The sequence below is a fragment of the Zonotrichia albicollis genome, chromosome 8, assembly GCF_047830755.1.
Source record: "Zonotrichia albicollis isolate bZonAlb1 chromosome 8, bZonAlb1.hap1, whole genome shotgun sequence".
Lineage (NCBI taxonomy): Eukaryota > Metazoa > Chordata > Aves > Passeriformes > Passerellidae > Zonotrichia > Zonotrichia albicollis.
In genome coordinates, this window is record NC_133826.1 from 10501177 (window position 1) to 10515381 (window position 14205).

The 14205-nt window shown below is 44.9% G+C and overlaps 1 protein-coding gene across 2 annotated transcripts in view; it reads left to right on the forward strand.

Annotated features, from left to right (window-relative positions):
• ERI3 (ERI1 exoribonuclease family member 3) overlaps window positions 1-14205 on the forward strand; it is a 127629-nt gene that overhangs the window by 23893 nt on the left and 89531 nt on the right. For both annotated transcript variants that reach the window (XM_005482190.4, XM_005482191.4), the window contains exons 4-5: window positions 5880-5939; window positions 8160-8251. In XM_005482190.4, coding sequence (XP_005482247.1) covers window positions 5880-5939; window positions 8160-8251 — 152 coding nt within the window. The remainder of the gene's footprint in view (window positions 1-5879; window positions 5940-8159; window positions 8252-14205) is intronic.

A 14205-nucleotide genomic window follows, 5' to 3' on the forward strand; every position in this document is an offset into this window, starting at 1 on the left:
CATAAATAACTCTAGCTGTGATCTGCCAACTAAGATAATTGTATTTACAGCTAAAAAATGTCTCATTGGGTGACTACTAAGTAAGCACGTGTTAGCTGATGTTCAAAATCCTGTAACCTCTTTATGAGCTCTTGAAATTTTGCTGTTCTCCTCTGTGGTGGGGAAGATCAAAGAGAGCATGGACTGAGGAAAGACAGTGCTGTGCAAATGTGTGGTTCAGAGGCACTAAATGACTGTCCTGTGGACCTGCATGTTAGGATCTGGGGGGTCCTTCAGAGTGGTAGGATAATTCATGTTTGCATTTTTAAGACTTTCTTTTTGGTGTTGTAATTGTGGGCCGCTTGATTGCTCTTTACTTGCTTACTCTCATTGCTGAAGACAGCTGCTTTTGAGCTGTGGCCACCTTTCCCCAGATATGGAATGAAGGTAGTAAATATGATCCCTGATGGTTCAGAGGAGTTGAGGAGCAGGGGTTTGGTTTTGTAGTTGATTTGGTGTGGCTTTTTTGTTTTGTTTTTAATTCAACCAAAAAACGTTAACTATTTTTCCAAGTGTGTTTTCCCTCCGTGTCATAATCACCAAAAGAAACTTTAAGTTCCTTTTGCTTGCTTTGAACTTTTTTTTCCTGTCAGTCCAATGGTTCAATTTTGGCCAGCACAATCACTAAAATACTGACTGTAGGAATCAGTGTATTCAAGTTCTTCATCCTGTCCCTGTCTTGTCATCAACACCATGGTGTGTTTTCCCCTACCTCTGTGGCTACAGGCTTAAGCCCATGGAGGGCTTGTCCCACCTGTACTAGCCTGATGAAAAATGACTCCTCTGTGTTAGGTGGAGTCCCCTCCAGAACCAACCAGCTCCTTCCATATTTTCACATTGTAAAAACAAATACTTATTTTTATTCTGCTGTAACTCAAAACCGTCTGAAGGTATTTTATTTAAACTTAAAAAAAAAAAAGACTAAGCCCAGAAAACATTATTCCCCAGAGAAGAGCTTTAAGAAACCTATAAATGTGTGAGAACAGAGGGTTATAATGGAAATGGTTTTGCAACCTTAATGCTAGAAGGCTGGGCAACTACTTTGGCTGTCCTTGTCCCCATGAGACTTGCTGGACATATGCTTGTACAAATGTGATAAATCTAACAGCTTGCACCTGATCTTTGCTAAAGACAACGTCATCTTCTAGAGCTGAGCCCAAAATGTCAGCCTTGCAAGTCACCTAAATTCTGGAGAGAAGTTGTCTCATTAACTCCCACCAAAACTCCTTTTTCTGGAAATCTGTCTGTTGCATGCTTTCCCCTGTTTCTAAAGACTCTGGCTCTGTTCTTGCACAAGAGTCTGCATTACTTGCTTGGTGTGTGCTTGTGGTTCAGCTTTGTGAGCTGAACGGAGCGTCCAGCCTGCTGCAATCTAGGGACATTCAGAGCTTCTCTAGATGATGACCTTGTGACCCACAGTCAGCCCACGTAATGCTCCTGTACTGCAGTGATGGTTTCTTGGTTTTCTCTTGCTCTTGGGGGTCTGGACCAGGTGTTTGTGTCTCCTGTGTGGAGCCTTGAAGCAAGTGAAGCTGAGTGTGTCTGTGATGGCTGTGCTTTTGCAGGATGGGCACAGGTGTCCCAGGTCAGCATTCTGCTGCAGACTCTGCCATGAACCTCAGTCTGGCATCATGTCCAGAGCTTGGTGAAAATGGGCAGTACTGAGGCCAGCAGGCAAAATGATTGCAGAACCCCCACCTGTGTCTGTCAATGGTGCAAAAAGGCTGCACTGCCAGGTTTGGCAAGTCCTCTGTTGTTAACAGCATGGATTAGGATTTAATCCTAGCCTTGATGTCACTGGCTCCTGGTCACCCCTACATTGTACCCCTTGCTACTTAGTGCCCAGCATGGCCCCTGTCCTTCCTGGCTTGGCAGTCCCCTGGCCTGTTACAGATCCCCAAGAGTGGGATCGTGACTGGAGATGTGCTTGTTCCTGAGACCCATGTATGGGGCTGAGTTTGAAACCCTACCCTGAGAGCCACTGGTGAACCTTACTAAACAGTGGGGTGCTGACAAGTAAGTGCAGAGATCATCCCTGTGCCGCTGGTGTAGGTTTGCTTGAGACCCCAGGGACACAGCCAGGATGTGCCTCTTGCAGAGCTGCTGCCTGAACTGCTCCAGCACTTGTTATCGACTTTCTGCTGGTTTATGTTTTCTGAAAAATACTAATTTTGCTAAATGCCAGTAAAGGGCTTTGTCTAGGCACCTCTACTTACAAAGGTGGAGATTTATTGGCCTCTTTGTCTACAAAGAAAGACCAGGCCTGATTATCAGATGGTACGCCAGAGACAAGTGCTTAGGTAATCAGCAAACTGTCTTGGAGTAGAAATACGATGATTTCCCAGATAAACTCTCTAGCAAAAGCACTGGTGTTGACATTACATGGGAGCCTGTCTGCTGTGCTGCTGATTTCCCCTCTCCCCCCTGCCTTTGCTAAGCAGTAGAACTGCTTGATGTAGACTGTGTGGAAGGGTTACTGGGGTTGCTTGACATTGCTCCTTGGGTTTGGATTACCTCTTCCATCACTCTTCCTTCTTGAAGACAACAGCGCAGCATGGGAAGGGTACTTGGAAGGGTGGAGAGCTTGTTGCCTCCCTCAAGACATCGCTTTGCTTACCTTTTGGTGTGCTCTCCCCTGGCTACTGGATGTTTCTCCAATTCCCCACATCAATGGCCAGGAGCTTTCTTCCAGTGCTGGCTCACTCTGAGACCTCATCTTGTCCCCTTTCTCCTGACCTGCTTCTGTAAAACAACAGGTTGTGAACCTTGGTTATTGTGAGGCGTGAGCTGAATGCTTAGGTGGAGAAGTTGTTAAAAGCTGTTTCTAGGTGTATAAAGCTCATCATGCCTTGTCGGAAGATGCAGATGATTTTTCTGGTGCCCAAGAAAGTTCTTGCCAGGAGCATTAAGGAGAGGTTCCCTCTACATGCAAGGTGCTTGTACAGATCTTTTCACGATACTTGGCTCTCTTTTTATGACTAATTTTTATTGATTTTTTTCCTGAAGGAATAGACAATAAAAATACAAAAAGATAAAGGCATTATAGCTTGCTTATGTTCCCAAGTACCTCATGCTTCTTGGGATAACCAGTGAAATTTTACAATTGTGCAGTTTTATGTTTTATACTTTTTCAAAGCTGCAAGACCAGATAATGCTGCAGAGATCCAATGCACTAGGTTGGATGTGGCAGATGGACATAACTGATAACAAAAAGTATCAGAAAGGATGAGAGAGTAGAAATCTGGTCCAGTTTGAGCACTCTGACCTGTGTTGAAATGTACCTATGGAGCAGATACATTCCTTTGTATTCATGTGTGTGACTTCTGCAGCGTGAATCTTGTGTGTGTATGCTTGGCAATGTGTCCTTGTACAGACAGGCTGGTGCTTTGCTAGCCTGGAGGGGAAGGACAGAAGGAGTTTTGAGCAAGAATAAGCTGTGACTCTTGGTGGCACCTCTGCATTTGCCTCCATATCCCTCCCTCCTCCTGATGGGAAATGTCTGGATGAGGCCATTATACCCTGTCCTCCCATGGCATCAGGGGTGCAGTGCTCCACAGATAGAGTCCTGAGGGTGCCTGGAATGGTAGAAACCATTTGCATTAGTACTGGCTGAGATAGTGAAATGTCCCCTGTCATCCTTAGCACAGAAAAGACTTGGACCTCTTGGAGCAGGTTCAGAGGAGGGCCCTGAAGATGAGCAGAGGGATGAAACTCCTCTCCTGTGAGGAAAGGCTGGGAGCTTTGGGGCTGTTCAGCTTGGAGAAGATAATACTACCAAGAGACCTTATTGTGACCTTTTATTACTTAAGAGGGCTTATAAGATGGACTTTTCAACTTGGCCCCATTGTAACAGGACAAGGAATAATGACTTTAAACTAGTCAACTAAGTGTACAGAAGAAGATTTTAACATTGAGGGTGGTGAAACAGTTGCACAGGTTGCCAGAGACATAACATTCAAGGTTAGGTTGGATGGGGCTGTGAGCAACCTGATCTAGTTGAAGATGTCCCTGCTCACTGTGAGGGAGGTTGGACTGGATGAACTTTAAAGGTCTCTTGCAAAACAAACTATTCTATGATTCTGCAGTTCCTTTCTGAACACACCTTTCAGTCACTTCCAGAGATTTGGGTTGAGCTGCTGTCTGAAAGGCAGAACCAGCACTTAGCAATAGGTGAACCTTCCACCTCTGCCAGAAGAGTACATGGAGAGAAAGATGGCAAGAAAAGCAAAAACCACGCCAGTGAGTTTTAAAAACTGCTCTAAAGAGCCATGCATTCGTTCCTCAAATCTGTTTGCTTCTCAGAGTATGGAAGTCTGTAGGTAGCAGCTGTTAACACAATTAAAATAGAGATTATTATTAAAACAGTTTCCCAAATACAAAAGAGTGTCTATGTCCCTCCACTTTCCTAAAATTCCACTTCATAATGGCTTGATGAACTTGAGAAACACACCTAGAGGAACTCTGCATTCTTAAAATTAAAATACTTCCCCTAAAAGGTATGTATTGCCATTTCATGGAGTCACTATGAGAAAATAATCTTTCCACTTACAGTTTATTCAGTGAGTCAGGTATTTGGTATTCATTAAATGTAATTACAGTTTAATTGGAGTTTATTATAATTTCTTTTTCTGTCCTCCAAGTTCAGTGCTGTAAGCCAAGCAGCCAAAGAAACTGAGAGATAGAAACCATTTAGCTTCCTTCAGTTGCCACATACTTAATAAAGCCCAGAGCCCTCTGGTTTGTGAGAGGACTTCTCTTGTACAAGTAGTTTGAGCTGGTCTGCGTGGAAGAGTTACTCCTGGGTGATGGTGTGGCCATCAGTACCTCTCAACTGCATGCTGTAGCTTCCAGAGGCATGGATGCTTCTAGGCTGTGCTTGACCTTTATTTTATGAAAACGTGTGAGATATGTAGCTTCAGGAAAGTGCTATATGAAGTGAAATCCCATAGTGGGCACTTGTTCTAATAATGATTTTTTTAATTACTTGGGTGCATTGATGGCAAGCTACTGAACTCCAATATTCAATATGTTAAAAGACAGTTTTGTCAGTTGGAAGGCAGACAGAAAAATTATCAGTTTTCCATGTGCCTCAAGCTCTCCTGGGCAGACACAGGCAGAGGCCCATGAGACTGCATCTTTCAATGCATGTGTTTAGCTTTGAGCAGCTGAGCGGTCTAGGAGCAGTCAGCAGGAGTATCTGTTGGCAGGACTTCTTCTAAGGAACCTACTGGAAAACAGACTAGACAGGGCTCTGGAAGAAAGTGCTTTTCTTCAGATTTCATTCCGTTATTTTGAATACAATTTTGAACTGCTGAGGAATGCTGTGATGGACTATGGGAACATGGACATGCTGTCTGCCCAGCTCAGGGGAGGATGACTGGGTCCACTCCAGGTCTCACTTGCCAATATTTCTCTGTTTGGTTCATCTGACACTGAAATTGTGGTGTCACTGTGACAGCAGAGGAATGTCCAGAGACCTTGGTAGTCACCACTGCCTGTGTACATCAAGGCAACACCAAAACTGCTGAAGGGCATGTTGAAAAAGGGCATCATGCTGGTGTATGACCCTGCTCCCCAAATGGATCCTGCCATGCTGAAAATTTGCAGTTTTGTGGTGTGGGTAGGAACTCCACTACATTTCTGTGTTTGGGATGGAGCTATGCCCTTGCCTGTGGCTGGGGAGCAAGCAGGGTCACTCTGCTGTGGCTGGTTCCTCATCATCACCCCTGTGGGTCACAGGAGCATGTTTTGGTTGCAGAAAGATGGGCAGGAGAGTAGACCTCTCTAATGATCTTTTGAGTGCTGCTCTGGTGACTGCTTTCCGTTTGTCTCTGTTTCAGCTGACTGGGATTATTCAAGGCATGGTGGATGGGCAGCCAAGCCTCCAGCAAGTGCTTGAGGTAAGCAGAGTAACCTTTAGTTCTCAAACTCTGACCTCTGGTCTTGTAGTCCCCTCTTCATCTCTTTCCCTGCACCCTCCCCTTGCTGAGAATCGAACCGCGTAATTTGACTATGATTACAGCTTCATTAGAATAACATTTGCTGTCACACTGGTGACACACTGCTGAGATTATTGAACCATTGATCTGTCATCTCCAGCTGTTCATGTCAAGGGTGCTGACAAGATATCCAAACTCCTGCCAGTAGATAGGAGAAGAGGCGATTCTTTCTTGAGCCAGTTTTAAAGCACCAAGACATTGCTCAAGACCACTGCTTCTGGAGATTCTGCTTTCATTTCTTTTCCCCTCCCTCAGCACTTTATTAAATTATTTTTTCTACCTATTTAAATGCTCAATAATACATGTAGTATAGAAAGAAAAGGCCTCTGAAATCTAATCTAAAGGATGTGTGAATGCAGATACAGCCCTAATAATACCTTCTGCTTAATGTGGAATTCCTAGAGCATTTAAGGCTTAATTAACTTGGAAGTATTTCTCCATCAATAGCTTTTGTTGGTAGTCAGATAGGGAAGGAAACCTCCTCAAGCAGAGCCTACTTGGGCTGCAGGTTGGTGTTTGATGCGTCATCTCTGTCAGGATTTCCACTGCTGTGTAACCTAATTGTTCCTAATCAGAATAATTGCAACAATTGTTTATCTGAGGAAATCAAATTAAAGGTGTTAAAATCCTCCATGGAGACAGCATTTGATGGGCACTTACATCAGGGAGTTTAGAAAAGTTACCACTGCTGTCCCCAACTCTGGGCAGGCTCATGTGAGGCTGGTTGGGAGACCCCTGTCAGCCAAAGGGAGTGTGGCTGAGAGGCTGGATGCTGCTTTTCTGGAGAGTTTTACTCAGGGGGATGTTGTACAGTCACAGGAAGAAGCATTGACCCCTGGCAGGAAAGGCTGTGTTGGTGACATGAGACTGAAGATGGTGCTCTTCAGTCAGAGGGGGTGTCTCCATCCATGCAAACCCCCAGCTCTCCAGAGAGCATACAGCAGTCTTGCTTGTCCATAAACATATGGATGCATGAGCCTGTTTCCCCCAGGAGGGAGAGTCCTCTTTGCCTGGATGGGTGAAAGTAGATTGCCACTGGAGTATTCCAGAAAATGGTTCATTCTGTTTCTATGGAAGCTTCTTGGAGTGTGGAAACACTTATGTAGAATTTTTTTTAATTTGGACAGAAAAGGTGTTCATACAGCAGCGTGTTTCTAGGTTAAAATGAGATTCAGGTCAGGCAGCTTCTGAGGCATGCTGGTTTGCTCAGGAATGAAAGGTGTCAAGCAAGGGAAAAGAGGAGGGATTTCTGTTGCTCAAGCATTGAAAATGCTGCTAATGAGGTTGCATAATAACAGTTGATTGCCTGCCACTGCAAGATTTTGGGCATGTCATTTGCTAGTTTTATGTGGACTAAGTGTCTGTGCAGGGCTTCTGTGTGTGCAGGGCTTATAGTCTAGGTTAGTTCCTTAATCCCTGAGGTGGATTGCATCCTCCAGGTTAACATGGCCCATTTTTTAAGAGGACCCAGAATGTCTGTCCCTCTGGGAACTGATCAGGAATAGTGGATCCTCTTTAAATCCACACTACCCTGAACAAGCACTACTTCAGAACTATAAGAAGGAAAGAGGGATCCAGCCTGGAGAGGAAGGGGACACCTGGCTTTGCTTGTTACTGCCACACAGTGCCTGTGTGTGCCCAGCCCTTCAATTTTTTCCCGCTTTCCACATCCCCCTGCTGCTATATGAATTGGTGTATGTGAGAAATGCTGTAGGAGAGGGATGCCATCTCAAAATACCTGTCTTTTCTCCTCACTGGAGGGGACAAAAGTTATGTTTCCTACGAGCCTCTTTGGTACAGGGAGAGGAGAAATGCCAGGTAACAGCACGGTTGTATTGTCCCGTTAACGCTGCACAACTTTCATCCCTCCACAAGCAGAGCTGCTGCGGTGTCTGATAAGATCATCTCTCCTCTGGTTGCCTGATGTCTCCTATCAGAAATCTTCAAAGGTCCAAACGTGCTGTTGTTGAGATGGCAAGCAAAGAGAGAAGAGAGAGAGGGAGAGGTTGGATAAGATCACAATTTTCTTCTCTCTTGATTGCAAGCAGCTTATCTGAGTTTAACTCTTGTGGCTCGGCCTGTCTCTGCAAAACTCATCCTCTTTTCTTGCCTTCCTTTCAGAGGGTTGACGAGTGGATGGCAAAGGAAGGCCTCTTAGATCCCAGCGTCAAGTCGATTTTTGTGACCTGTGGAGACTGGGATTTGAAAGTGATGTGAGTATGGGAGGGGAGGGAGATTTTCCTGGGCTTTATTGCTCCATTCTTTCTTGTAGTGCATATGTCTTTGTCCTTGCAAGCCTCCAACTGTCCCTACTCATTGTTTCTTAGGGAAATTGTTGTTTGCCATGCATAACTGGGAGAGGAAAGTTGTTTCAGGAGATGGGTGCTGGGCATGGTGCAAGATCACTGCCTAGGATATTCCCTATAGCGAATGAATAAGTTCACTGCCTAGGATATTCCCTATAGCGAATGAAGAAAAGTTTAAACTGGAGCTTTGGGACATTTTGCCTTTTACCCAATATACTTTCCAAAGGGATGAATATTTCTGAGTGTGTATGTGAATGATCAAGTGATGATCCTTACCTGACTTCCTGCATTTAAGGGTTTTTCTGTCATCTTGGCACAGTAATTCAATGTGAATCACAGAGTAGTCTTTGGAACAGAACACAAGCAGAGTAGAAGCCGGGTCTGGCATGCTTCAGTGGTGTTCTTATCGTTAAGGTCATCTTCATCAGCTGAGTGAATATCTGGCAAGTACCAGGTGGGGGCCTTCACTGGGATCTGCAAATGTTAGTTTATGTGCATGTTTTGTTAGAAAAATAGCTAGGCCACAACCTAAAAATGTTATTGTAAGAATGGAGCTAAATGTCCAAAAATTAAATTAGTTCAATCTCCAAAGTGTTTGCAGATCAGTGTCCTATAGAGCCGAATTCCTTTGGATTAGTATAATCTTGCTTCAGCTTTCATTTGCCTGTAGTGCTGGATAAAGATTCCTGTTGTTATCACAGCAGTAAAGCATGGGCTTGACACATCCCATCCCAAACTGACAGCCACAACTCGTTAGTAGTGTTACTTGGTTCTCACTGTGACATCGGTTTCCCCAAGCTGGAAGCCTAAATAAACTGCACATAGTCTAGGAGCAATCAGCACCAGTTCTTCCCTGACAAGTAGTCTTTGCAGAGTGGCAGCTCCTTGCCTTTTCTTTGTGTAATTAGTGAAACATGAAATATGGGGTCCGAAGCTCAGCACAAGCACTAGTGGTACTGAGAAATTGCCTCCAGACAGAGACAGAGGGGTGGTATTTGAATTTTATAGTCAGAATCTTGGTCTTTGCTCAGGCTCTGTCCAGAGCTCATATATATTGCAAGTTCTTGTGTTAGTTGCTTAAATTAGGAGTGAGTTATTTTTCATTATATATCATGTTTAAGCGTCTGTTAGATACCAGCACAGTTGCTGCGCTAAACTTCTGTTTCTCGTGTATTCTATTTTCTCTGTTCTTTACTCCTGTATTGCTGTTGTGAGTCCAATTTACCACTTTGTTGATGGTTGTGAGAAACAGTTATCTTTGCTCCAAGCCCATCTTTCCATTGCTTTCACAGCGGGCTGACAAGATTCCCAGGTAATGACATCCTAACTTGGTGTTCATATGGAAAGAGCAACCTGGATGTGTTGGTGGCTTTTTTTTTTTTTCTTCAGAGCTCTACAGCAGGCAAATAGAGGTAAAGATGAGCCCCATTAGTGGTGGGCCATGGGAGTTGTGAGGTGAGCTGGCTCAGAGGGACATGCTGTTCTGGAGTGGAGATACACTATTCACCATTTGCCGTGGTCTCTCGCATGGATTGTCCCTCACTACTCAGCTGGAAAAGAAGACTCCACTCCTGGCCATGAGGTTGTTGAGAGTGGTTCAATTCTCCCTCTTCCTTTTAAAATTTTTTTTTAAACCATTAACTTCAGAATTCAATCCTGAAACATCTTCAGGGCAAAGCAGAAAATGCATTCTGTGTTTCCAAGCACATGGATAGCAGGAGTCTGGCAGCAGCCGCCTGGTGAGTAGCACATCACGCTGCTCCGTCGCCGATTGGGTGCTGCCGCGTGTAGCGTCACATCTGATTAGCACCATGCCAGTGGATGAGGCTGGAGTGAGGACTCCCTGCCAGCTCTGACTTGTCTCATTTCCCGTTACTTTTATCCGTCACCACAAATGCCGAGTCTCCCTCCTGAACTAATTAAGTTTGCGTGTGTTTAGACACATTGCCAAATAGGGTTTAGCAAAGCAGAACTGAGCATCTCTTTTTAAAGAGAGAAAGCGGAGAGCTGAAACAAGGCTGCTCAGACAGGGAGGCAGAGCCTCAGAGACGTGGAACATCCGTGAGGTATTCCAGGGAACCCTTCATGCTTCCCTACATGACCTGTGGTGTAGCTGATGCCCTTTGCTACCATGTTGAGACCACACGCTGGTCTCACAAAAGGCAGCAGGAAGGGAGGTGGTGCTGTTTGTCCACTTTTGGAGGAGTGTTGTTGGAACATTGCATGGTAGAAACCTGGCTGGGTTCCAGAGGAATTGAGGACACTGAGGTGAGTGCAACACTTCCTGGCTTAAGGAGCCACCACTTGTGACAAGTTTACTCCTAACTCTGCTCTTTCTTTTCTCAGCTTCCTTAGTAATGACAGCTGCTTGCATAGCTGCAGTCCTCTTACCCAGATCTTGAGTGGTTTGGAGTTCCTGTCCTCCATTGTCCTTAGCCTGGCTGGTAAACCATGCAGATTTGTTCCTGGCTTCTCCAGCAGTGACCTGGGCTTTTAGTTTGGCTTCTGTCTGCATGTGCTGTTCTAGAGCTGAGATATGGTGTCTTCTGAACTCGTCTGTCTACTGTGAGGGCTTCCAGTAGGTGCCACTGGTAGGAGCCAGGGAGGCACAGTGGGATGAGCGGGCTGGATGTGGGGAAGTGGCAGTAACAAGGAGGAGGAATCTTCAAGCCTGTCAGTGTTGGATATAGGGATAAGGTAGGGAAATAGCCCTGCCTAAGCCAGGAGTTGCAATGTCTGTAGCTCAAACAAAAGGACCAGAGAAATAGTGATTGTCAGGGTACTGCTCTCTGCTGATGGTGTCTGGCATTGCTGAGTCTGCAGGATTCAAGTTGTAATATCAGCTGCTAAAGGATCAGTAAAGCTTCTGCTTGGCTCGGGGATCTTGAGGAAATGAGGCTACAGACTTGATGGCTCTTGAGCACTTGGAGCCTCCTTGGAAGACACAGAGCTATGTGTCTGTTTTCCCTCAGACAACAGGGAGCACTAGTCACAAGGAGCTGGGTGCCCACAACAGGCAGTTCTGGGTGCCCAGAACACCAAGCATCTGAGAAGGGCTTATGGAGATTTAGCATGAGTCAGGGTCCTTGGCCATGCTGCCAAAGGCTTTGTTATGGGTGTGGTGCACCATCAGAAGTGCACCTGTTGGAGGGATTTGGTTGCTGCTGGAGAGAGTCCATTGTGTGAGAGGGCTCATTTTTGTGTGAGAGGGCTCCTAAATGAAGCGCTGATCCTCTACTGGCTGTGCTCGGATCAACCTGCTTTCAGTTCTTGGTGTGTGTGTGAATCAGGCTGGAGTTGGGGAGACAGCAGCTCTCCTGCCAGCCCTCCCCTTCCCTCTTGTTAAGATGCAATTTCTTTAATGAGGAAAACCTCTTGAGTAGGAACATCACCTTTCTTGAAGGCTTGTCCTGACAAGGCAGTTCAAGCCGACAGAGTCGCATATCAACTTCAGCAAATATCAGTCACTCATTACAGAGACTCTGCTCCCCCCCACCCCCCAGCAACACCCCTCATTCCCAGACAAGGGAATGAATCACACTTCTGCTCTTGAATACATCATGACAAGTCATGGTTCTAATGAGAGAGGGCCATTCATTCTGGGTGGAAAGTTCCCTGTGTCGGCTCAGAAATGTTATTAATTAAAGAGAGCTACCTGAAGCAAAAGATGAAAGGAGCACCAGACCTGCCAAGCTAAAATATGAGTGGGGATACAGCCTCGTTAGACACACGGTCCTCAGGCCTCTGCATGCTCAGTGGGAGGATTCCTTTAGCCTGTTGCAAGGAGCTATAGTCCAAGTTTAACAGCTCCAGGGATGGATTCAGATACCTGATGTCGTCCGCTTTAGTGCTTGGACCTCATTCTGCACCTAGGTTGGAACTGACACTAGTCATTAAGCAAATAGCATTGATGTGGCATTGGGTGGTGAGGGTAATGTGCCTCTGAAGGGCTGAGGGAGCTGCTGACTGCAGGAGACGGGTTTAGTGGAAAAGAGGGTACTTAGTATCTGCCACAGTTGAGCCCTTGTAATATAAGCTCTTTAGTGTAGTTTATCTCTGCTGAAATGTCAAATTGCTTTCCCCTGTGTGTGGAACCAGTTTGTGGGCTCTTAAACACAATGTGAATTAATCTTGGCAACAAAAGAGGCATTTTTACCATGTGTTCATAGATACAGAGTTGAAGTACGGTGAGGTTAAGTGAGATGCCTGGGGCTGTGCAGGCAGGCACAGGCAGAGCTGAAGTCTTATGTCCCAGGTCTCAGACCTGCACCATAATGTCAGAAGCATCTGTTAATCCTTCTCCTTCCAGATTTGGATTGTTCTGTAAATGCACTGAGCATACCCAAAAGACATGTAGGCTTTGGTCTATATAACTCTGACATGAAGATGCTTTAATTGCACTTACTGTGGCTGATCAGAACATGCTAATTTATGTCTTCACAGGAAACTACTGCTCAGAAGTTTTTTATTTTCTTAAATAAGTGTTAAAAGGCAAGTACTCTCTAATATAGTGATAAAACATAGTGAAGTGTCTTGAAATGTTTATAGCCCTTGGTGCTCTTCCTAGGTTGGATATTAGTAAATTCTGAGCAGTAAATTATACCATTGCTTAATTTTGTGTTACTGTTTTAATTCTTTCTTGCAAGTTACACAGACTGGGAAGATGCTTGTCTTCTCTGACCAGCTCCAAATGTGGTGGTGGGTTGCTCTTTCCAGGTTTCTGTCCTGGACTTTTTTGAGATCAGAATAAGATCATGCATGGAAAAGAATTGTTGGTGTTAGTGTCCTCCGTACATGCTGTTCTTTATCCCAGGACCAGGAGGGAGTTGGTAGCCTCTGCCTCAGAGAGGAATTGCAGATGGCCACTGACTGGAGTGAGTGGGAACGCTTGGGTAGTCATGAGGAAGGGCAGGAGAAGGTGTGGGGTGGGCTGGCTGTGTGGCAGCAGGGCAAGAGGTATATTCAGAGTGAGAGTAACGAGAAAGATCTGGTAACCGAAAGATAATGTAATCATCTGCATTTAAAGCTAATAAAACAATTCCTTTCCAACTAAGATCTTTAGATTAGCTTGGTGGTGCTTTTTTAGTGGGGATCATTTTGCTGAACAAGCCTATGCTGTATCTCTTCACACGGTTACATTGGCTGAACAAAGAGTGTGGTGTGAACTACAGTGAAGGGATGGGACTGAATATCCAGGGTCAGGAACCTTTTGAGTCAGCTTTGCTGATGGAGTTGTTCATGTAATTACATCCTAAAGTGCTTTGCCAGAGCTAAGCAAGGGAGCCTTGTGAGCACTTACAGGGAATAGCACTGACCCCATTCACTTCTGCGACCCTGCAGTCCAGCTTTTTGTTTTTAAAGAAAATGATATCACTTAGGCAAAAAAAAAAAAAAATTTGGATTTTAAGATTCCCCCTCTGTACACTGTGATTTAAAATGAATATACCAGACTTGACTTTTGTTATCCTTATGTACCAGTTACCCTGGCTGACTCCTGTTCTTGTCTTTATTTGAAATAATTGGTTGCTGCAAGTCACATTGTCCTAGATGTCTGGGAATGTCTTTGGGTTAAGCTTTGGACATTAAATCTTTGTGTGGGGATCATCATGCAATGGACTGTCACCTTCAGGTCTGTTCCTTATCTGGCACATGATAGCAAAAACATTTGTCATATTAGGGCTGTAGTGGCTACAGATTTACTGAGCTGTGGTGCCTGGTGCACTTTGGGGAGCAGGACTCTTCTACCTAGAAATGAAGACCAAAGAAGTTGAAGACAGCGTGAAAAGAGTCTGGAGAAATTTACAAATAAATTTGCAGTCTCGGGGAGAATGAGACAGGCATTGCATCATGTACTTTATTTC